The 25595-nt window shown below is 38.4% G+C and overlaps 1 protein-coding gene across 3 annotated transcripts in view; it reads left to right on the top strand.

Moving 5' to 3' along the window:
* Window positions 1–10122: 10122 nt before the first annotated feature.
* The window catches only part of LOC120540316 (serine/threonine-protein kinase WNK2-like), a 205600-nt gene continuing 190127 nt past the window's right edge, over window positions 10123–25595 (top strand). For all 3 annotated transcript variants that reach the window (XM_039770970.1, XM_039770969.1, XM_039770968.1), the window contains exon 1: window positions 10123–11501. In XM_039770970.1, the coding sequence (XP_039626904.1) occupies window positions 10920–11501 (582 nt within the window). In that variant the 5' untranslated portion in view covers window positions 10123–10919. The remainder of the gene's footprint in view (window positions 11502–25595) is intronic.

The raw sequence follows: 25595 nt of genomic DNA, 5'->3' as shown, positions 1-25595 counted from the left end.
AAATTAATTCAAAACACCAAATTTTCCTTAGGAGTGGTGTATTATCTGTATTTCAGAAATAAAACATTTCTTGAGTGAACTCAAATTTCTTATAGATCAGTCTGCCTACCGCTCAGTTTATTTTCAGGTCAAAAAAGGAAATAAAGTGAAGGTTTATTCTTTTTATGTAATGAAAGACAAGAATGATACAAAACATGTAAAAACTGATTTCTTATTTCTTATTGATACAATAAATTATAGTGCAGTGAAACCTGATTAACTGCCTGTCAGTTAATAACCACAGTAAATTATTTGATTCTGACTTTATATTTCTCATCAATGCAAGATATAAGAAGGTTCACACATCTGTCAGAGTGTGTGCCCTTTGTGTTTAAACTACAACTCATCTGTCTGAGTAACTGAGCCACAGATGATCCAGATAAGTGCCATTTCAATTAATAAAACAATATAAGAGAGTAAGAGTTTATATGCTGTCACAAACTCCACAAAGAGCCATAGCAAGGTTTGGGGCAGCCACCCGTATATTTGGTTTCCTGGCTTCAAATTGTAAGTAAATGATAGCACTGTCCAAAACAGAACTGAGGGAATAAGGAAAAGGTGGAGGCTTTAAAAGGGAAAGAAAGGAAGTGAAATCAGAGGGGTCGGGCTCAGAAGGGTCTTCAGCCATAGGCTCAAGCCCAGATGTGACATCAAAGGGGCCAGAGCCGACAAGGTCTTCCTCCATAGGCTCGGACCTGGAAGTGACGTCAACAGGGCCAGGTGGAATCTCCAGTGGATGGTCTGCAGGAAAGTGAGAAAAAGAATCAGCGCACTCTTCCACATTCCGGTCTAACTCAGAATTGCCCTTACTCAAGCCCTTTAGCTGCCTCCCAAGTGCACGTGTGTGACAATGCATGTATATATTTTGAAGCTTTGATTAAGAATATGCCAGTAATAACTTGGTTTTCTTAACTTATGAAAATAACAAAGTGATATTTTTGTAGCAATGTCTTTTCTCAGTTATTTATGTATATATGTATTACTATAATGCTTTTTTGAGAACAGAACAGATCATTTGCACAAAAAAATGAGACTTGTTGAATTTTACAAGAGTCAAATCCCCTATTTTGACATGAGCATATTGTTTTTAATAACACTTTACTTTCAGTATTTTAGTAATAGTAGAACCATCAAGGAGGAGGTGACATGCATTAGAAATAGTAAAGAGGAATTATTAAATACAGACAGTGATATAGCAGATGCTCTAAACTTACATTTTTCTGAGATCTTCACATTTGAGGATGTAGATAACCTCCCAGCAGTAACAGAGGCTACTAAGGAGGTACTGAGTGTTTTGGAATTTTAGTGGAAGAAGTACTGCTTATATTAAATAGGCTGAAATCAAATAAATCACCAGGACCAGAAAATATTTTACCTTGAGTGCTTAAAGAGGTTAGCGAGTATATAGATAAACCCTTGACACATATATTTAAGAAGTGGAAAATTAGAAATATTGTCACGTTATGTAAAAAGGGGGACCGGGTTAAAGCAAGCAATTATAAGCCAATAAGCTTAACGTAAATCAAAGGTAAATTAATGGACGGAATTATTAAAGATAAAATTGAGAAATTGTTCAGATTCCCCTCCACTAGTGATCCTTTGTACTTGGGAGGATTTGTGCTATACACCTGTGAAAAAGCCACTGAGATATTTTTTTTATATATATATTTATATATATAGCTCCCTTGGGTGACAGTGCCCCGGGTTCCCACAGGGCACCATGGGACTTGGAGTTCCACATCTCAGCCCTGTTGTGTGCTATAGGTGCCGTAAGGAGGTGCTATGAATATACAGAAGCCATATGGCACGAGGTTTCTGCCTAACCTGAAGAGCTGGCAGGCCATGAGCAGAAGAGCTGAAGCATTTTCGGGTTGGCCAATATAAAAGGACTGGACCAACCTCACAGGGAGGAGCCAGAGTTGGGTGGATGGTGGACAAAGCTTGCCGTGAGTAGCGGAGGAGGAAGAAAGAGAGAGAGAGAGAGAGAGGGAGAGAAATCAAGAATAATTGTGTGGGAAGTATTATTTATTTACTTGTGGCTGCACGGCTGAGAAAAGCATTGCTAGAGTCTGACAAAGATTAAAAAAACTTGTGGTGCTTTTAGCTTGTGTCCTCCATGTCTGTGTGTTGGGTTTGAGGAGCAACAGTGCCCTCTAGTGTCCACTGTGGTAAGATAGTGCAGTCATGGTCTAACGTTTTGAGAGTGACACAAGTATTGGTTTACAAAAAGTTTGCTGCTTCAGTGTTTTTAGATCTTTTTGTCAGACTAGGGGGCTTTTCCACCTGCTCACTTTGCTCATCAATCCCCTAGGCCTGTACTACGTGGCAACCACTTTTGCGCCTCAGCCGCTCGCTTATGTGGATTTCACTTTCACCAAACAACAAATCTTTTAATTCTTGCAGATACGCCTCTTCATTGGAAATAAACACTACTTTTCCCTGTTATAACACGAATTAGGCAATCTAGAAGTCTCTGACTTAAATTTTAAATCCGAACAATATATTCAATCTCTTTTCGCTGTTCTGTTGTTTCACAGAGTAATAATTTCCATTTGTTTGTGCTAATACAATCTTTATTATCATTTTTTTGAGATTTTCGATTTTTAGTACTTTCATCATCTCTAACCAGCTCTGCATGTGTATCGCACCAACATTTTTTAACCTCTTTATGACATTCTACTTTGTCATATACTCTTTTTCATTTATTTCCGACCACCTTAAATACCTTTTCTCATGATTGGACACACCTGTCTATGAAGTTCAAGGCTTAACAAGCTAATCCAACCAATTTGGTGTTGCAAGTAATCAGTATTGAGCAGTTACATGCATTCAAATCAGCAAAATTACAAGGGGACCCAAATTTATGCACAGCCAGTTTTTCACATTTGATTTAATTTCATAAAACTAAATACTGCTTCACTAAAAATCTTTGTTTCGGAAAACACCACAGTACTCCGATGTTCCTATGAAATGAAAGACATACCACTGTTATCTTTTTTGTTAAAAGTAGAGTCAATTATTTTGCAGGCTGAGAGGGTTTCCCAAACTTTTTCATATGACTGTATATATATATATATATATATATATATATATATATATATATATATATATATATATATATATAGTATGTGTATTTGCATACAGTATATAATGTATAAAGGTACTTAAAGCTATTGCTGACCAGTTGGCAGGAGTCCTTACTAAGTTATTTAATCTGTTACTGATACAGACTACCATTCCCCCTGTCTTAAGTCAGCTGTTATCATCCCTGTCCCTAAAAAGTCAGTTATCAATAACCTTAATGATTGCAGAATGATTGCATTGACGTCAACAGTCATGAAATGCTTTGAAAGACTTCTTGCTCAGCACATTATAGCCAGACTCCCTCCCACCTTCGACCCTCACCAGTTTGCTTGTAGATCAAATAGATGCATGGAAGACACCATCAGTACAGCCCTCCATACAGTGGTGAGCCACCTGTAAAAGTCAGGGACCTATAAAGGATGCTATTTATCGATTATAACTCTGCATTTAATACAATCATCCCTAGCATACTAATCGATAAGCTGCATAACCTGAACTCCCCACCATAGCACACCCCATTCCCAATCACACTCTTTCTGCAGTTGGAATAAGGATTTCCTCACTGGCCACCCACAGCTCCTCCATCCTCACATTTAGCACCGGCTCCCCTCAGGGCTGTGTACTGAGCACCCTTCTCTATTCCATGTACACTTAATCTAATTACTCCAGCAATACTATCATCAAGTTCGCTGATGACTCCACTGTGATAGGTCTCATAACCGGTGACAATGAGTCAGCATACAGGGATAAGGTGCAGAAGCTGTCATTGTGGTGCTACAGGAACAATCTCTCACTCAACACCCGCAAAACTAAAGAGATGGTCATTGACTTCAGGAGGCACAGAGCAGAGCCAGCAAGTCTTTACATCAATAGGGATCTGTTGGAGAGGGTCACCTCTTTTAAGATCCTGGGAACTTACATTTCTAAGGACCTGACCTGGACAGCAAACACTCTTGTGGTGGTCAAAATATCCCAGCAGCAACTATATTTCCTGAGATCTCTCTGGAAAGTGGAAATGAATTGGAAGTTGCTGTTGACCTTCTACCACTCGACCATCCAGAGTGTTTTAGCATACTGTATCTCAGCATGGTATGGTGGCTGTACAGCAGCAAACAGGAAAGCTCTTTAGATGGTAATATCCAGGGCAGAGAAACTTATTGGCTGCAACTTGGCCTCCCAGGTAGATATCTCCAGTGCCCAGTACCTCTGCAGAGCCAGGAAAATCATTAAAAAGTTTGTTCAGCTTAAAACCTTCACATCCCAACCCACCGCTGTTACTTCAGGTGTGCCCCCAGGGCTCTGCCTTGGGGTCACTCCTTTTCATTATTTACCTCCTTCCCTTTGTCAACATCTTTCGTAAATATAACATTAGCTTCCACTGTTATGCTGACAACACCCAGCTCTATCTCACTAGCAAACCTACTGCTTCCTTTCCACCCTCCTCCCTTACTGATTGCATGGCAGAAATCAAATCCTGGTTTTCTTCAAACTTTCTTAAATTAAATAGTGACAAAACTGAGTTTCTCCTCATTCCTCAAAATCAACATTATCCAAAACTGATTATTTTTAATTTGTTATTGATAATTCCTCTGTCTCCCCTTTCCCACAGGTTAAGAGTCTTTTTGTCATCCTTGATAGTACTTTATCCTTTCAGTCCCGCATCAATAACATCTCCCGGTCTTCATATTTCCACCTGCGTAACGTTAATCGTATTCGCCCCTCCCTCACTCCCCACACCACTGCTATCCTTGTTCATATCCTTGTCACTTCTCATCTGGATTATTGTAATTCCCTTTTCTTTGGTTTTTCTCACAAATCTCTTTATAACCTTCAACTGGTCCAGAATTCAGCTGGCCGCATCATTACTAGAATCCCCTCTATTCACCATATCACTCCTGTTTTGCAGCAGCTTCGTTGGCATCCATTTCAGTTCCAAATTCAATTCAAAATTCTCCTACTAACTTTTAAGGCTATCCACAACCTTGCCCCTCCATTTCTGTCCAACCTCCTCCATGTTGCCATTCCCTTCCGCACCCTGAGATCCTCTTCCTCCATCCACTTGACTGTCCCCTTCATCTGTCTTACCACTATTGAATGCTCTGCTCCCCAGCTTTGGAACTCACTACCATCTGAGCTTAGAAATATTGAATCATTTTCACTTTTCAAATCTAATCTTAAAACTAATTTGTTTAAGATTTTTTGCTAATTTGCTTTTTCTCTTTGATTACAATTGCTTTGTCTGATCTTAATTTCTGTATTTTACTTATTTACTTACTATTCTACAGTTTATAATCTGTGTTTTGTCTATTGTTTGGTGTCCTTGAGTGTTTAGAAAGGCACCTACAAATAAATAAAATGTATTATTATTATTAAAAGTAGAACAAAAAGATTTGCAGATAGTTTTTTTATCCATGAGCCATCAGAATTTTAAATTTTAAAAACTCATAGAGCTGTTCTGTTATAAATTTTACCCCTGTATGTACGATGATTACTTTAGTAAATAATAATTTCCGTCCCTTATTTATTTATGTAAATATTTACTTGTCGTATGATGTATGCTTTTTATATTGTTTTTTAGTTGTTAGTTGTGCTTGCACCGGTTATAGATGTAGCTTTTACAATTGTAGGGCACTGGTACAATGACAAAGGCGTCCTTCCTTCCTTCTTCTTTCATATTCTGATCTCGACACCATAAAAAAGTAAAGCACTGCGCGCGCAGCAGTCACCTGTGAATGAACCACAGAAACGCTCGTTGTCATGGGTTCAGTGCTGCGGGATGGTCGTTCGTAAAGGCGAATTACTTTTTTATTTTTTAAGAGAGTAGAATTTGGACCTTGTAATGACCCGTAGAGTATGGCGTGGTCTAGTATTGATTTTTGTGAAAGCCCTGAACGTGAAAAGTCCCTGATTTTGTGATTTGACATTTTTGCTAAAGGGAACAAACGAGAATGAACTGGATACAACACCTGTGATGTGTAAAACCGTGATACTGAAAGAAGATGTTTTATTTCGCATGACTGCAAGCGTGCAGATTACCCCAAAACATAATATTAAAATAATCTGTAATTTAATTTAGGAATCCTCCTCGTCAAAAATATAATAATAAAAACTATTTTAAAAGGGTAAATCCATCTGCTGTGCCCTTTAAATATTGCTACTCGTTCTTTACAGTGCAGTGAATGACCAATGAGTCAGGTTAAATTAGGATAGGTTTGGCCAGGTAATATTCGACCCATGTTAACAAGGACATCTCTATTGTTCCAAAATGATGACTACTGAAGTGGCCAGATGCGACTGTCCATTGGTCTAGTTCAGAGCTTCCGTAGGCTAGATATGCAAGTGTGCCAGGTTTGCCAGAGACTTCAATTAGTGAGCCCAAAATTCAAAATGTAGAATACTACAGGTTGTCGCAAGTTTTGCGAGATAAGAAGCCGGAAGCACCTAATAGGGGCAGGTAGTTAGCTAACTAATGTAATTACCTTTAACTACACTGTAAAGAAGAGGTTAGCGCTGCTGCTTCGCGGATTCAAGGACACGAAATGAACTTTTATAAGCTCACCATTAGCTAGCTTTGTAGAGAGATAACAGTATACATAACATTAAAATATTAAACAACTCATTTTGTTAACAAAAAGGAAACGTGGGATTTGAAATATTAATCATGTGTCTTTATATCTCTATGTCCATTTATTTTTTATCACCCTAATAAGCTGAATGTGGAAAAGTTAGGGAAACAATGGTACAGAATTGCGATCTACAAAAATTCAGGATGGATACTGTTATGTCCCTCTACTCCCAAACAGTGCAACAACAAAGCCCTCTTCCTAGCATCCGCCATATCCTGAACATCAAGGGCTACCAAATAAAGTTGGAACGACTCAATCCATCTCTGCCAGGGCACCGGAGGCTCACCTGGGATGGTCAGGAACGGGTTAGGAGGTGGTAACGTGAACTCAGCCATCCTCGTCTGCCAAAATGTTGTATCCAGACACAAAAACTCGTCGCACACGGGTTTTGCCCAAATGTTTTCTTATTATTATTTTTTTTTATTTCAACCTTCTTTTTCCCACAAACCATTAGTTCACCACCCCCTCTTTATTCCCATCCTGCCTTGTCTTTTAGTAAAAAAAAAACAAACTATGTACAAACTTTTAAAGAAACACAGGGTTAAATTCTGGACATAACAGATACAACTTTTTTAACCAATAAAACAATACTAGTGGCCCAGTACTTTTTTTTTTTTTTAGGAAATTGTATACGTAAATCATCTTTATTAGTAAAGGTCAGTTTGATAGAAACACGCTGCTAAGAGATAAATTTGCAAAGTTGTTTAATAAATCTTCATTTTAGTGGTTAAAAAACGCGCAGATAGAAACATAGCAAAAATTGGTCCTTCATAAATCGGGAAACCTAATGTTCCTAGTGAGAATTTGCCGACAATACGAGCCCTGCGTAACGCAACTTACAATACACATATATTACGGTCTCTTTTATCATTGCAGTCAACAACGGGATCAGGTATGATCTGAATAACTCTTTTTTTCACTTTTCTAATGAAATATGCACAGGGTTTTGGGCAAATCCTGCTCCTAGCCATTAGTACTCAGAATATTCAATAACTAAGGTTGAACGTCCTTTTCTCACCTTTCCAATATTCAAATTAAGCTTTCTAGTGTGAAAAGTTTAGCTACCTCCACACAAGTAAAAGTAATTATTTTATGTGCGTGTTAAATGTGGTAAGATACAATGAGAATAGCATGGATGTGTATGTTCTTGGTTAGAGTTGTAAGAATTCATTCCAGGTCTAGCTTCTACCTTACACACTATGCTGCTGGGATAGACTTGACTTTAAGTGGATTTGAATATTTGAGAATAATGTGTTAGGTTAAAGTCTAATTAGTAATTTATTATAACATACATACATACTCATTATAAGTTGACATGATTTGCACAGCCAAAACTGGACTAGAAATTCTGAGGACTCAAAGCTGATAAATCCAGTGGGCTTTCTAGAGGTTGCTATATTCAATATACACTTTACCAAGATGATCCTGAGTCACTTATCCACCTTTACAAATAAACAGATGGCCAAGACCTCCCATTGTGTTATTTAGTCCTTTAGGAAGCTTCTAGTATCTTTAACAAACTTTTTTTGTCTACTGGATTGTTTGGTAATGTTTTGACCCACCATTGGCAACTTTCATGGAACACTGTCCTGGAATTAATTACATCATTATTTAAGAAACAGGCAACATCTTCACTATGATATGTTATATATAACATTACTATAGCGTTATAGTGTGTTCTATTTTGCATAAATAAGACCAGTCATACTTTCAAAGTTGGATATCATGCACTACAGAACATGCCTTCAGGCAAGACAAAACTCAAGTTTAAAAAAATGGAATTTTGAAAAAATCCAGACACAATCAATTGTAATCATAGTAAAATCTAATAATTTCAAGCAGTTCAACACAACAGTTATATTTCAATTAAAATTTCTCACACTTTTCAACAACCCATAATTTAGATTCATTGACTATTCTAAAATTGTCTGGTAAAAGAATAAGCAAGTTCAAGATTTTAGATTGACGGACAGAATGAATTTTGAGCTCAATATTTAGTGCATGGAAAGAGGGGTAATTCAGAACAGCAGGTCATGATGTTAAAAAGTACAATGACCAATGTATACTCCCCAAAACATTGTTAGTACTCAACTGTGACTTTTCAGTATAGTGTCATGCGGACCATGTATCTGCAGTAATGAAGACAAAGCAAAACCAACTCCTGTCAGGACGCCTGTTCATCTCAGGGCACACTCGAGTTACCAGTTGGCCCAACAGCCACCTTCATGACAGGAGATGAAACTAGACTTTAAAATAAACCCTATGAAAATACTAAAAGGACGTGCAAGCTCCATCAGCGGTGAACCAAACTGAATCAGGCTATCTTCTTCGCCCCATGACTCCCTAAAGAAAACACGAAAGTTAAAAAAAAATAACAATTGACTGGTAAAAACATTAAGCTTACCAAACCAAGTTATGCGTTTCTGCTTAGTACTTTAAAAATGATAAACGGTTAATGCGGTACTCTAACTGTTTAGTATTTAGTTTAAATTATGCGAAAACATGTAGAATAACAGCTACTTATAATTCTCCACGTATTTTCTTGCAGCTGTTACTTTTAAAAACGCTTCAAAATTATGGACATTAATCGGAAGCGCTCTACGACTTTTGAACTATCGCGGTTACCCCGAACTCATATTGCACATTTAAAGATGTGTATTTAAGTGGAGATGTAGATTGCATAGTTATTTAAAGGTGTATTTTATTAACTGTGACACGGGCAGTTTAAACAGTTCGGTCAGGTCACACTTTAGGCCAGAGCTGGGTAATTTTGATTTAAAGTTCCATTCCTAAATGAATAATTACTTAATGTAATGTAAATTGTATATGTATTCAGACAGAGTAAGCAATCCGTCATTGGTGCCGTTAAAAGACTGTCCTCAATATAATGCTAAAGCAAATGCCCAGAAAAAAAATCAATAAAAGGGACCCCTTAAAGAAACCTCTCAAGACGAAAAGTGTACATTAATGAACTTTAAATGTTAGACAAATAAGGTACCATATAACTTAAGACAAAGTATCTGTATATTAGTCATTAACTGTACAGCATATCGTGACATGGTTGTACTGTATATTACAACAAAGGTTTCTAAAATATTTCACCGTGAATCCAAACGAGGGATCCAGGGTGTGTTTCACACAATAGCACTAATGGGTGGTGCTTATTAAAAGGCATCATAATGGGAGCGACTGTAGACAACTAAGGGGCGTGGTTTGTGAGAAATTAATTATTTGGTAGCCAATCGGCCAGGAAGGTGAGTTTGCCACCGTGAGAAACTGTCTCGTGATTGGGGGAAATGCATCGGGGCGTGGACCAAAACGTAAAAATATGTGCACTAGGCGAATTCAGGCTAATCAATTGCTTTACGTGGTAACGTACGTTTATGGAAAGAATGGACATGACTAAGGCTGCAGGATTTGAATTTTTTTAAAACTTAAAATTCGTTCTGCCCAGTGTTCAGTCTTTTTTACAGTTTTTAAATTGCATGCGCAAGAGGAGGAGAGGAGCTGTGGTTCTTTGAATGAACGGGAGTGGAATTTTCCTTTCTTCTTTTAACCACAATTAAACCTGTCATTAGTCAGTTGAAAAACTAAGTCGGCAGGGGAAAGCAGACATGATAACTGGAATAAGGATTTTTAATGAAACGCGTGCTATTTTTTTAAAAATCTAAATGAAATTGTGGTTTTGTTTGTTCGGCAGTGGAAAGCCTTCAATCTTTAGAACACAAACATTTTTAAGGAAGGTGAGACTCGGAGCGCCTCAATATTCCATGCCCTTTTCATGTTGTATTACGTTTAGTGATTTGTGTCTGCACCTTCTCAATTCTATCTTGTTGCCTTTTTTTCTCTGACGACCGACACCAGGGCCTCTGCCGTTGGTGATTGCTAGAACTCGGATGCAAGTCCTGAAAGCACATAACTCTTGTATTTTAATCTGCTGGACCTTTGCTGCCGACGTCTCCCCGACTTTATCATTTTTGACGGTCCTTTTTTTGATTCTTAAAAGATTAATTCAAAGGAGGAGCGCAAACCCCTGACTCATTGGATGGACGGTGTTGACGCGCGAGTAGTGATCCCAACTGTCTTGCTCCGTGCTGCAGACTGCGTCAGCACCATCAGCCCCCGCTTTTTGCCGACTATCATCCAGAAATCGCAAGCTTGACTTGTAAAATGGAAACTGCAGGCGACACGAACCCCGAACCTCCACCGGAGGGACACCCCTGTGAGGTGTTCAGCAAGTCGGACACCGCAGAGATACTTCGTGGGGGCAGCGACCCCCCGGCCGGCTATCGGAGAGTCGTGCGCCAGCGCTTTGTTCGTCGAAGTTTGCTGTTTTCCGACTATGAGGAGATTACATTTGAGGCCCCGGATTGCTGTGACAAGAGCAAAGCTCTGAACATTCACCTGCGCAGCCTGGTACAGCGGTCATATCTGCGGCATGAGGAAGGCTCAAGCACCGAGAGCCGCCCGGAACGCAAGGGCAGCGCCACTGAGAGCAGCGCGAGTGCGGAGGAGGAGCTGCAACAGCAGCAGCAACCGCGCGCGCTACCTGGACCTCGCGCCCATACTGCAACTCCGTCTGCCACAGAGGATAACGATGAAGAGGATGAAGCAAAGATGAAAGCTGTGGCTACCTCTCCTGATGGTCGGTTCCTCAAGTTTGACATTGAGCTAGGGAGGGGCTCTTTCAAGACCGTCTTTAAAGGCTTGGACACCGACTCATCGGTGGAGGTTGCGTGGTGCGAACTACAGGTATGGTGATGGTGTGCGAATATAGTCTTTCATGAGGAAAGGTTTGCTTTACAAAATGCTGCGGGTTTTCTGTTAAATCTCTGCTTTTTATGTAAACTGTTTTTGAGAGGTGGCTATATGACTAACTAGTGTACACAACACCTGCGCTCAGGATTCTGCGTTTGAGGGTAAAAAAGGGAATTAAATACCCCTATTCTTTGTAAACGTAGTATAAGGAATAGCCAGGCTTTGGAGCACGTTTGGTGCGCACGGGATGAGCCATGGGTCTATCCTAGTTGTGACTGGCTTCCTACAGGAAAAGGGGAGTGTCATGTGGATGTGATGTCCTGGGCTGCTGTGGTCCATGAAAGCAGTTGCACCAACATAAGTGTTTCCATCCACTCGATTGTAGCACAGTGTGTCACTCAATAAGCACTGCTAGATAGTGTCTAGAGAGATTAGAAATGGCATTGCTGCCGTTCGCCTAAAATTGTAGAATATTGTGTTCCATAACGGAACGCACCCTCATCGTGCTTTACACAAGAATGTAGGCCGTGATAAAAAATAAAAAAAAATGCACCGAGCTTCGATTGATCCATCAGCTGTTCTTAACCTGTCAGGAGATGGGTACAGTATACGTTTTGGCCTAATAGGTTTTGATAACTTGCAAAACTCAACGCAGAACCTGTGAGCTTTTTTAAAATCCTATTTACTCCACATGTTGCACAGTCGCTTGTTTGAGTTCAGCCATTTGTTTCTTTGTGATTAAAATGATCTACGTAAAGAATTTGGAGGGTCATGTACCTTTCTACTTAATGTTTTTTAAACCCTTTGACTTTATCTGACCAGTGTTGTAGTTTGTTTTTTTTTTTAATTAGGAATTTCATAATGCTTGTGCTGGTTTTCCATTATATTTTGGCGTGATTCACAAATCTACTTTTGTTTATTTCTCAAGAAGTGTGATCCAATCCACTTGTTCAAGCATTCAGTATGTATTTGAATAATCTCTTGTAGTCTCTTGAACTTCATTTCACCATTAATGCCATTCATGGATGCTCTTAATATGGGAAATCTTTCTTACATAAAAAAAAAAAAAGCCTACATCCGTATAAGTGATGAATGGACTTTAAGGATATTTTGAACATTCTTTTTGGTATTGTGCGAAATCTTTAATCCAGAGGTGCCAGACTACATGGAGGGTCACAGGTTTGTTTGAGCCAGTTTCTTAATTAGTAAACACTTGCTGCTGCTAATGGAGCATCCTGCTTTTTATCAAAATTTTGATGGAATTTCTTTTTAACATTCTGAGCCTTAATTCTTTTTTCCTTCTTAAACAATAATCATACAGTGAGATGCTAAATAAATTAACAGATGCCTGAGGTGATCTTTGTGCCTGTGTGTCCATTGTTACAGTATCGGCTTTCAATAAAGTTATTTGAAATAGACCAAACGTTGACATATTCATCTGCTCTGGTACAAAACATTTCTGTGGTACTCTCGGAAAAAGAAAATCAATATTTTTGGAAAAGACAGGTGTAGTATGTTGAGAACAATGACAAGCTGTGTACTTAATGTTTAACATCAAGAATTGGCTTCAAATTAAGCAAGAGGTTAGAGAAATATTGGCCCACCAACAACTGCCTTTGTTAGCTGGTTGTCTGTTGGCTCGGTTTGCAGGTCTGACTGCTGATTTAGGAGGGGAAATAGAGGTAAGGTTCTGGATCTTAAAAGGCAAGATGGTAAAATTAAGGCAAAAGACGTGTTTGCTATTAGCAGCAGTAATTGGTTACTAATTAACGTGGCTGGAATGAAAACCTTCAACCACTGTGGCCCTCCATGATCTGAATTTGAGACTTCTAATCAGTACAAACTGTAGGACTGGAAAACTTAAGCAAGTGATGAAAATCTTGCAAGGACTGGAAAAGTTAAGCAAGTGATGAAAATCTTGCATTTCCGTCCTTTCTAATGGTTATAAATAAGTTCTTTGCTTGGTTCATGCTTTTGAAACATTATAAATACAAGAGTGATTAATGAGGTAAATGCAGTGCTTTTTTGTGATAAGAATTTTTTTTTTGGATATGCAAATACGGACTAGTGCAAATGAGCCATAAAAAAATCAAGAACACACTTCACAGCCCCTTGTACACTTTGTGTGTGTGTGTGTGTGTGTGTGTGTGTATGTGTATTTATTTGTTTACTTATTTTAGTGCTGTGCAATGATAATTGCAGACAATCACATTATGCCCAAAATTATTCAATAATGAACTCAAAATTAGTGTACTTTAAACAAATAAGGTGCTTTTTAACAGCAGTATTCCTTTTACATAGCAGCACTTTATTTATTTTTTAAACATTAATATAATCAAATATAAAGCCAAAGTTATTTACCACTGCTAGGGCATTCATGTTTTATCTAGTTTGTTATAGAAAAACAAGTTACCCTCAGAGTCTAGAGCCACGGTCATAACATTATAACGGGCACCTTCTGAGCAACAGCAAGTTAACATTTTATAAATCTGTTTTATCTGAACAGACGCCAGCAGAAACCTTTGCTTTCTTTTATCAGGGAGCAGCATAAGCAGTCTATGTTCAGTAGCAACTCTTTGACGGCTAATATTTTTCCCCAAAAAAATTCCTGAAAAGCGCACAAAGCAGTGGTTTCACACATAAATCAACATAAAATGTCTGTTTCTGCCTGATGCGTTTGCTGCCGGCGTCTGTTTGCAGTTTGCAATAGCAGTGGCTGTGCGCGAGGGCTTGATGGCCTGCAGGAATACACAGTGGGCTGTCTGTCTGAGAGACAGGTGCGCGGGGGTGGCAGTTGCAGTGAGATGTAATATGGTTTGTACCTCCTGTCATCGTGTCTATCCTCCCAGGTGAATGTTGCCATAGGTACATCAGCACCACGATCAGCTATGCTGGTACCTCACTTTTGTTTTCGATGTACATCTCAAGATCACTTGCATGAAAATCGGAGTCTGACAAATCAGAGTCCGATTCAGCGATAATATGGAAAAAAGTCATCCACAGATTAGTTTGCTTTGAGCATTCACTTTGGTATCTCCACATGCCATTTTAGAAGTTGTTTGCTCTTCACTGCTCATGCATGCGCAGGGAATAGCAGTCAAATCAACAAAGCTAACTTTCTTTCTGGCAAAAGCATATCGAAAGCGATGTAACAAGATCGTCACTGATCTCTATAGAACGCAAGTGAGACTGAGGCTTTCAAAATAATAACAAAAACTGCGCTAACGCGCAATAAAATAATTGTTGGCGTTAACGCGATAATAACGTGTTAACTGGCTCAGCCCTGATATGTGTATATGTATACAGTGATACCTTGGAATCTGAACTTCATCCGTTCCAGAACCCCGTTCGAGTTCCAAGATAATTTTTGCTCTTTAAAATAATAGAAACTGGATTAATCCGTTCCTGGGTTTCACGAACTTGAATTTTCAAAATGATTTTAACAGTAAATACACTGAATTTTAAGGTAAAATAAGAACAAAAAATATTTGAATAAAAATGTAAATTAATAAAATTTAAAAATTGTAGCTTTAACAGCTTTCCTCTTACTATTTTCCTCACTACACTTTTTAGGACCCATGGCGATCACACTAAATTATGTTTTCAAAAAAAAAAAAAAACACAAAACGGGCACAAAAGCATAAAATTAGCAGCGAAAATCACACAAGATGCTTTCACTGCAGCTTCCGACAACGAACTGAACGACAAAGCGTATGGGTGGTTGGGGAAAACATGAGTACAAACAGACATTAACAATGTGCTGGGTGTTCTGATTCCAAAGCAGTGTTCTGATTCTGGGGCAAAATTTGCTTGAAGTTTTCTGTCAGATTCCAAGTTGTTAGAGTTCCGGGGCATTCAGATTCCAGGGGCAATACTTTGTGTGTGTGTGTATAATTGTTTTTTTTAAATGTTACATTAGTTAATGGATGGAGCTGTAACTGTTAGAGATGCCAACTTATATTCTGACATGGTTACCTGAAGCTTGGTATTGCACTGGTGCCCAATCAAAATTATGTTCCCAATAGAAGTAAAAAATATAGTTGAATGTATATATTTTTGTGTTCATAGTATTTGTTTGACAGGTAATTGTAATTTTATCCAAAACATTTTAAATCACTTCTTTTGATGTCATGCCAGTGTGTGTTTTTTTTTATATATAGGTTTTAGCTATTGACATTCCTGATATGGCTAAATTCACCAAGAATTTGAGTTTTTGGCTTTCAAGTATTTAAGTAAACTGATGAGAGTAACCAATAAGAGTATCCAAGGCAGCTTGCTAATGTCTTAATAATGGGTTGACCATCTCAGCTTAAAGGGCAAACATTCAAGTCATTTTGAGTGGTACCTTATTTTTTAGTTATGGATACAATAAGTATAAACCTGTAAACTGTTGTGTTTGGAGGATGTGACTTTTTTTTTTTTTTTTTTTTTAGCCAGTTAAACATTTAACGCATTGAGTCACAGTTCTACCGTTACTTTTACCGTGTTCATTCAGGGGCAATAGTCTTAACCACTGGAGTTTTTAAATCTTGCCCACAAAGTGTGGTGCAGTAGCATGGTACTTTTTATTTTGTTATGTGCAATTTTAAATTTGATCACATTTATCATATAATGTAAGATGCTATAACTTTTCAGTGCTCAATTGCGTAAACAGTAGTGCTTCTCTTTTCTGTGTTCATATACAGTACTTCTAGCTGTACTTCAAAGTGTGTATTTAGTTAATCGGGACTTATTTGCACCCCAGGAAGCGCATGTTGACATGCTAGTCTGTTTTATGAAAATCTGAAATTTACAAAGACATAATTTCACAAAAATGCATTCTGCACATTTTGCATTTATGCAAAACCTTTAAATGTATTAGTGGTCTTTTTGTGTGTTACTTTTCTGAACAGTTGTTTACAAAATACATCATGTTGTTTTTACTTGAATGTTAATGTAACATTTTTATGTATACTGTTTACAAAATATTGCAATACTTGTTACAAATGGCATTGTGTTAATTCATTGTACTACCTCAGTAATAGCATTTGTTTTCATCATTATAAAATAAACTGTTGACCAGATTTAAACTTCTTTACTTTTTATTGTTTACAGAATGTTACTTTTCCAAAAAAGATTGCAGTATAAGTATTTGTATGTAGTTGTACTGTAGCCCATTGCCTTGTATATAACAGTTTAGGTTTAGCAAAGTCATTATTTAAATCATGTTAGTGAGTTCTTGTCAGCATCCAGATGTCAAACTGTTTTCATGGAGGAATGCACTAGATAGCATAAAACTCTTGTTGAGAGGTTTCGGGACATAATTTCCCCATTAAGTGGGTATCAGGTGCCTGTTTATTTAACATTGTTGTATTTAAGGACCATTAATGGATCTGAATACTGTAGTTGTGCCTGATTCAAAATATTTAATCTGTCTCTACCATAAAGTAAGTGGTCTTAGTGATTTTGTTTGACAGTGTCTAGTTGACATACCATACAAACCGAATATTCATCTACTTTAAGATAAGTGAAAAATCCAGTTTTATTTGGAGGATGCTATGTTTGGTTTTAACATTTTCAAACTAACTTTCACGTTCCCATTTATTGAAAATAGGGGCTGTTTGTAATGTAGTCTGTTTTTTTTTTTATGTATACAATATTACATAATATATTATGTATTATTACAAATGTTTAAGACTGTGTGGTGGCTTTTAAAATTTCCCTTGCATTGTGGTGGATGGCTGGGAACCTTGTGTAGATGGGACGCCTGGAGAGTGGAAGGACCGTGAGAGAAGCAGCATCTCCACTGGAACATGGGAGTGCAGCGTTGGCATTGGGGCCATAGAAGCCGAGTTTGGAGGCACAACCCTGTTGGTTGCCCATGGCTACCACCAGAGGGCACCTGGACCATCCTGGAGCCCTGGACTGCAGCGCTTCCACCACACCAGGAAGTGCTGCAGGAAGATCATCAGGCAGCACCTGGAGCACATCTGGGTGTGATGTAAAAGGGGCCATTTCACTCCATTCGGGGTGCCAGAATCGGGAGGTGGTGGACAGAGCTTGTAAGTGGAGGAGTGAAGGCGGTAGAGTAGAGGGAAGAAAGAGAGAGAAAAAGGATAAGGACTGAGCTATTGTGGGTGATATGTGGATTGTGGTGCTGTAAAGCCTTGAAGAGAAATAAACGTGTGTGCTTTTGGGACTTGAGTCTGCATCTCGGTCTGTGTCCGGGTTGATCTTCCACAGCATTAATAAATATTTGTTTATCCTAGTAAAATTATTAAAAACCACTGTAGAATGACAGTCTTATTATTCTTCTAGGAGCTTATGAATGTTTTACTTTTTAATATGAATATAACCATTTTACAACCTTGATCATATATAAATGGCTTCATTTACCTTTGGTCATTTTAATAGTCTTTGGCCAAAAGCTAGTCCTTTCCTTAAAGAACAAAAATGCAACAAGATTATATTAATGTAGTATTAATATAAATTGATCTCAGTATTTTGATATTAAAATACTAAGTAACTAGTGGAAATACATGAATATGATTCTACTGAGGATCATCTGTAATTAGTCTTATTTAGGCATAGTTTGATGGCAGGAATAAATATGGAATTACTTAAAATACACTAACAAATGTAGGACACAGTTCATTTTTTAGATGGGAGTTTCAGGTTTTTGATGAAGTGCACATTATTTCTGCTTTGAATTCCATAAAATGACAAAACAACAACCCCCGTAAAACCTGTTCATTAGTGATTTTATATTACTTCAGGTGGCTCCACACAGTGAATTGTAAAATAATTTATAAGTGTTGATTACCGTTAGACTCGAGAAATACAACCTTCTCATGTTGCACAGCTTATACTTCATGAAGTTTGGCTAGAAGTGGGTCATTCTTTTAAGGCAGAATGCACATACTTATTATATAAGCAGCTCATTTTGATGATTACTTTTCAGACAGGGCTTAACCCTGCTGTCTTTTGCAGACATTGTTTTGCACAATGAAGATGAGAGAGATTCAGTAAAAATACATTTTATAGAACTTTCTCCAACTGTAATCGGTGTTTTTATTCACCAGCTTGTTTGAGAGATAGGGATTTTGAACATGAGACCCAAAACCAAAGGAAACTTGAGTTTTTGTTGTTTTTTTTTCCCTTAAAATTCTTAGTCTGTGACTTGTTCATTCTGAATTTGTTAAAGTAAAAGATGTTTGTCATTCTAACCAATAAAGATTTTAGTTATGAGTTGTTGTGGTGTAAGATTTTGCATATAACTTGATAAATGTTTTGTATGTCTTTATTTATAATTTAGGCAAACCAATGTAATTTAGTGGTACCTTGGTGAGAGGCATTCTTGTTTATCCCCCCCATGTTTACGACTTTTCTTTGTAATTTTACGACAGGATTTGGGGGATGTGTCTTAAACCAGTTTGATGAGCATTTCTTTGCTAAAGTCTTTTCCCCCATCCCCCACACAAAGCCAGATTAGTGTAATATATGGTCTTGGGGGGGCAGGGGATAAGATGTTCTATTTCACCCATTGGTCTGAGGTATGGCTGTTTGGAATTGGCTTGTCTCAGAGGCCTTCAAGTACCATGATATCCTATTCGCTGTAGGAGTTGGACAGAAAACCTATAAATCTGCTTGCTCAACCACATTCTCTCTCTGACTCACATATGATGAAGAAGCATCTCTCTCTAACCACATATGATGAAGAAGCATCTCTCTTGCTAACCTGTGATGATGAAGACAACACAATGAAGAGCACAGCTCAGCAGCCATATTGAACAGACATGTGGCTGAAAGCTGAGCACCAACGATGCCTTAACTAGAGACATTTTAAGTAACTGCAAGTCTGTGTGCCACCTGAATTACACATCACCATTTTATCAGGTTGTATGGTTGCCAATATTCAAATGTACTTTGCATTTTGTTATTATTTATGAATATTATCAGTAATACATTATTTTATGTGTAACTTAACTCCTGCTTGTCTTTTTACTACATCTAATTGCCTGAGGTTATAGATATAGAAGGGAAGGTGGGGATAAGTTATATACAGTGGTAAGTCTGTGAGATTAGGTATTCTAAGGCTACATATTAATAATACAATAGGGACAGTAGAGCAATATATATTACTCTACCAAGATAAAACAATTGGCGTAGTCGGCAGGATTTTGGGGTAACCAAGTTTTGCACCCTGTTTGCAAATACTGTTTTGATGTATGTGTTTGTTTATGTATGTGAATTTTAGGGCACCCAGTGTACAAATGCGGTGGAAGTAAAACATTGTTTGGTTGCTGAATGGAATATAACCAACAAAGTGTAGAGACTTCATGTGTGTCACAAGGACACCCGCATGTTTGTTAGTGCTGGTGTAGTGAGTCCCTAATTAAAGTGCTAGGGAGTGGTGAAAGATGCATGCGTCATTCATACGGCATTTAAGTGGTTAAAGTGCTAGGGAGTGATGGGACATGCATTCATTATTCATACGGTACTTATTCGTTTAGAATCTTTGTGTATGTATGTGTATGTTTGCTTACAGGGGCAAAAGTAGGCCAACCCATAACGAATTTGGCAAATTGTATTAGAGAAATTGTAGACTTAGAAATGCCTAAGTTCATTTTAAAGTCAGCCATCTTCCAGTGGAGTGGCAGAGGAAGCAGGCTAAAGCTAGGAAACCTGTAGTTCAGGTAGAGAAAGCAGAAGCTGAGCTGAGTGTGCCACAAAATGGAAGGGGGCTGGAAGGATTAAAAGCAAGAAAACAGAGATCAGGTTTAAAGAAGACAGCTGCTGTTATAAGAGGTTTACTAGCTTGTATTATTGGTAATAAGGAAGATCATGATAAGGAAGAAAATAGCAAAGTGAATGAAAGTGAAAGTTATGGAATGTTGAGTGAGAGTTTTGAAAGATGTAACAGTTGGTGTGATAATTGTGAAGTGTTAGCATGTAGAACATCCGCTGCTAAAGTAGAAAGCAGTGAAAGAAGTGGAAAAAGAAATGTAAACCCCCATGGTGAAAGTTAGGGCAATAGTAACCAGATTGGACTGGAACCCTAAAACATGGGTGGGTGACTTACATGAGACAGATGTGTGCTCAGATAAAGAGTGGGAATGTGAGTGTGAGGAAAAGGAGAGAGATGAAAGGAAGGGAAAACAGCAAGGGTGTTTTCTTCCTTTATTCTCCACTGCACCACAATCTCCAAGTAATTCTGAGGTCTGTCCAGTATTTAAAGAGCATGCTACACTGATAGATATTTCACCACTGTTAGGAAAGGTAACCAGTGCTGCATTGAAATTTGATTTAGGACAAAGAGATCAGATAGAAGGCAGAGGAGCTGGTGAGTGTGAATGGCAATTGTTGACTAGAGGGCATGAACTGGATATTGGCTTAAGGATACTGAGTAAAGAAAGTGTGGAATTAAAACAAAGAACAATGGAAATGAAAGGAATTCAAGTGCTTGTGTGTGAAAGGTCTGAATGTGCTAGTGCAAGAATGGCTGAGTTGGAAAGAAAGTGCACCAGTTTAGGAGTTGGTTTGAATGAAACAGGACAAGCCAAAGAACAAAGGATGGGGATGGTGCAGCAGGAAGTTTTACAAGGTTAGCAAGCAAGCCAGGAATGCACAGGGGTGTGAAGGTCCTAACAGCTGTGCTAGGGCCAGCAGTAATTAAAAGCACACACACTTAGGTTCAGTAATTGAAACCTGACTGACCAGTTGTTAAAAAGACAGCCTATGATCTCCATGCAATAAAATGGAGAAAAGTGAGCTGGTCTTTAGTAAAGAACACAGGTCAGTTTTAGAAATGCTGGATTTAGAACTTGGGTTCTGGAGAGGCTTCAGCCCACACTTTCAGGTAGCAGTTACCATACAATAAAAAAGGACACACAGGCAATGAAAAAAAATAGAAGGGTAGCAGGAAGACAGGAAAGGGAAAATAGTTATTTCTGTTTCAATTTTCTGGCCTTTTGCAATAGTGCTACTTCTATAGTAAGGTTTTATGGACTTTGGTTTGGTGCAGGTAATAAATAGTGAAGGCAATTAGCAGAGTAAAATCCATGCAGGAGATCGGGTTACCATTGGCACATTGGAGTGGTGTGGCACTAGTGCCAAGCTGTTCCAATGAATGCCTGGAAGCAAAGTTTGAGTTTTGGCACCAGGTCGACAACCAAGAAAATGAGATGGACAGAAACTGCTTTGTCACCTTCCATTTTGCAGACCTGCCTACATAGCAGAATGAAAAAGAAAGAGAAAAGACAAAGACAAAAGCAAAGACTAAAGACAAAGACATGAAGAAGAACTGAAGAGACAGCAAGAAAAAGACACTTACTGGTGTTTAAGTGAGTAACGAGTCCACAAGTCATGCAATAATAAGGACTAGTCACAATAGCTATAGTTTAAAAGGAAAGGTTTGTTCATTACTGCAGCAAATTTATATTCCAAGGGGTGGAAACTGAACAAACCAGTTAGGAATGCCAAAATAAGGGGATTCATTTTGGGCTCATAAAGTATACATTCTGGGTATTAATTAATGGGATAATTAATATAATTAATATATTAAGGAAAATGTATACTAAGAAAATTGGTGAACTTTTCAGGAAAGCAGGTGCAGCTGATACATTTGCAAGACATATGGGCTCCGATGTTTAGGTATAGTCTAATTGGGAAAATATGGAAGCCCTGCTGAGATTGTCGGCTGTGGTACAGGCACAGGACCAGTGGGCCAATTCTGAACCGAGGTGTTTAGCACAATGAGTATGCATATGGTGAGCAAACAACTCTAGGGGTGGCCTACGGGGAATGATGAGAGTTGCATAGCTTTGATGTCTCATGGTGGTGATGCCAGCCTATACTGGTAAAGGCTGATGGCAGTCAAGAGTTGCACCATGGGTAGGAAAGCACAAGAGGCAACTAAGTCAACCCCAAATGTGTGCAGAGGGGCCACAAATGTTGGTTTGTGAACAGTTTATGCAGTGGCACATGTGCTGTCACTTGGGCAGAAGTGGTTGTACTGGCACCTGTGGCATGTTACCTTTCAAATTTTGATGTTAATTGTACAGCTGCATATGCTTAAACAGATAGTTTGGGACAGGGGTCTAATTAGCAGTTAGACAGAGAACAAGTACAGATTAAAAATTCACACAATAGACTAAATTGTAGTGGGCTAGTTTAGTGGAAGGTGTGGACTTGTCTCATTTTGAACCACCAGATCTGATGACATATGAAGACTGCAGAAAGAGTTGACGCAAGCTGGAGCAGATACAAGTCATCGGGAGCGCTTCCAAGTTCTTCAGATTGTCTTTGAAATAAAGAAGATATGTAATGGACAAATGGTCACGGACAACTTTTAACACTGGGAGAGCAAATACTGCCAATCAATGCACAAGTTATGCATCAGACTCTTGAAACAATTTAAAGACATTGTTATAAAGACACTGTACAAAACATTCATCGGGGTGGAGTGTTGTGATGTAGATTTTGCATATAACTTGATAAATGTTTTGTATGTCTTTATTTATAATTTAGGCAAACCAATGTAATTTAGTGGTACCTTGGTGAGAGGCATTCTTGTTTATCCCCCATGTTTACGACTTTTCTTTGTAATTTTACGACAGGATTTGGGGATGTGTCTTAAACCAGTTTGATGAGCATTTCTTTGCTAAAGTCTTTTCCCCCATCCCCACACAAAGCCGGATTAGTGTAATATATGGTCTTGGGGGGCAGGAGATAAGATGTTCTATTTCACCCATTGGTCTGAGGTATGGCTGTTTGGAATTGGCTTGTCTCAGAGGCCTTCAAGTACCATGATGTCCTATTGGTTCTAGGAATTGGAGAGAACATCTATAAATGTACTTGCTCAACCACATTCTCTCTCTGACTCACATATGATGAAGAAGCATCTCTCTCTAACCACATATGATGAAGAAGCATCTCTTGCTAACCTGTGATGATGAAGACAACACAATGAAAAGCACAGCTCAGCAGCCATATTGAACAGACATGTGGCTGAAAGCTGAGCACCAACGATGCCTTAACTAGAGACATTTTAAGTAACTGCAAGTCTGTGAGCCACCTGAATTACACATCACCATTTTATCAGGTTGTATGGCTGCCAATATTCAAATGTACTTTGCATTTTGTTATTATTTATGAATATTATCAGTAATACATTATTTTATGTGTAACTTAACTCCTGCTTGTCTTTTTACTACATCTAATTGCCTGAGGTTATAGATATAGAAGGGAAGGTGGGGATTAGTTATATACAGTGGTAAGTCTGTGAGATTAGGTATTCTAAGGCTACATATTAATAATACAATAGGGGACAGTAGAGCAATATATATTACTCTACCAAGATAAAACTGAGTATAATGTAGTTTTTTTGTTCAAGGATTACATGTAGTAGGAATGTGTATATTTAAGATAAGACTAATGATACCCTCTGAGATGTATGTACATACATGCATACTAGGGGGGCTTACCCACTGCTCGCTTCGCCAACCCCCCTTGCCTGCACTACACGCCAGCCACTTTGCGTCTCTGCCACGTGTTCTGAAGGGGAGGGCTGAACACACCCCAAGTAGACGTGGTTGCTCCTCCAAAACCCCCTCTTAAGCGGTGATACAATGGGAAACAAATAGTTTCTTTTTTTACCTCCTCTTTGCTCGATCAGCTAATGGCTTGCTGCTGCCGTGCTGCGTGATCTGCATCTCTCATGGCGCTTCGAACATTTAAAAGCCTGTACAGCAGCTGTCTTTGTCATTTACTTTGTCTTTTATTTCTGGTCCCGGATGTGGTTAAATCTGTTGACACAAAGTCTTGTCTCATGGGATGCGAGTTCATATTTTTTAGTTTGTACTTTAAAAAGGGAATAAGAATCTGAAAATCTAACAATATCAAATTAAAGTTCGATAAATTCTGAAAAGAATGATACCAAACATATATCGTAGGTTTTAAAATAAGCCCAATTTAAAACATGACCTAAAAACGTTACATAAAATTGTTGAAATTTTAGTCTTTTCATGTGAATTCTTATATATGCATTATTTTCACTTTTACTTTAAAACTTTTGTGAAAACAATATTTGCCCTTTATTTCCAGCCCCGGGTGTGGTTAAATCTCTTTCTTGCGGGACGTATAACGCTGCTCATGTTAAGGTGGGGGCTGAATGCACATTGAGATGTGGTCAGACCAGCTGCTGGCTTGCTGCTGGCGAGGTGTGTGTTCTGCTTGTCGCGCTTTGCGTTGATCATTTAACACTAGAATTACCAGAGCCTACGAAAAAACTTTGTAGATCTGTCCCACCTTAAATCGCTTCTTAAAACCGTTCTCACCTCTCCGCCAGCCTCCTTTGTCTTGTAAATGTGCCGATAAAAACAAACTGCAAGCAGCTGGCTATTCCATCCCCCCACCGACTCGGAACGTGCACAAACTTCTCTGAGCTCATGCCTCGATAATCTGGGAGTGAAGTGGAGTTTGAGTGGAAATAATAGATTGTTATTTGGAACACATACATTTCATGTGTGTTCCGTTTCCACAGTAATCTGTGTAAACACAATGTTAAAACAGAAACTTTTTCATATTTTAGTAATAAATGTTACAAAATGTAGACATAAACTATACAATTTGTGAAGCCTGACAGCCAAAGACCAAATAAACACTTTCATAAAAGGTTCAAGACTTCTACAACAGCTTCCATGGCGTACTGGTAAGATTTTGTCTCGGAGTGCAGCAGACTTGCTGTCCTTCAAGAGATCTGAGTTCGATTCCCTGCTGGGGAGAAAATTTATTTATTTTTAACCTTCACCGTTCTGCCTGCCTGAACTCCCTGTCTATCTATATAGTAATAACAGTAATTTTATTATTGTATCGGAGCTTCCCTGTCTGCCTATCTATATATCTATCCCCTTAGCTGTTTTTTATATATCTATTATACAGTGCCTTCCCTGTTTATTTATATATCTAGTGCCTTCTCTGCCTGTCTGTCTGTCTGATTGCATATAGCGCTGAACTTACTGCTCTGTACTATTCTGTCCTCTGCATGTCCTGGAGTACAAAAGAAACACCACCATACAGCAACATGTGCGAACTGGCAAGATTGGGGAA

The sequence above is a fragment of the Polypterus senegalus genome, chromosome 12 (assembly GCF_016835505.1).
Source record: "Polypterus senegalus isolate Bchr_013 chromosome 12, ASM1683550v1, whole genome shotgun sequence".
NCBI classification, from domain to species: Eukaryota; Metazoa; Chordata; class Cladistia; order Polypteriformes; family Polypteridae; genus Polypterus; species Polypterus senegalus.
The sequence above is the reverse complement of the archived record's forward strand: the minus strand, read 5'-3'. Positions and strand labels throughout refer to the sequence as shown.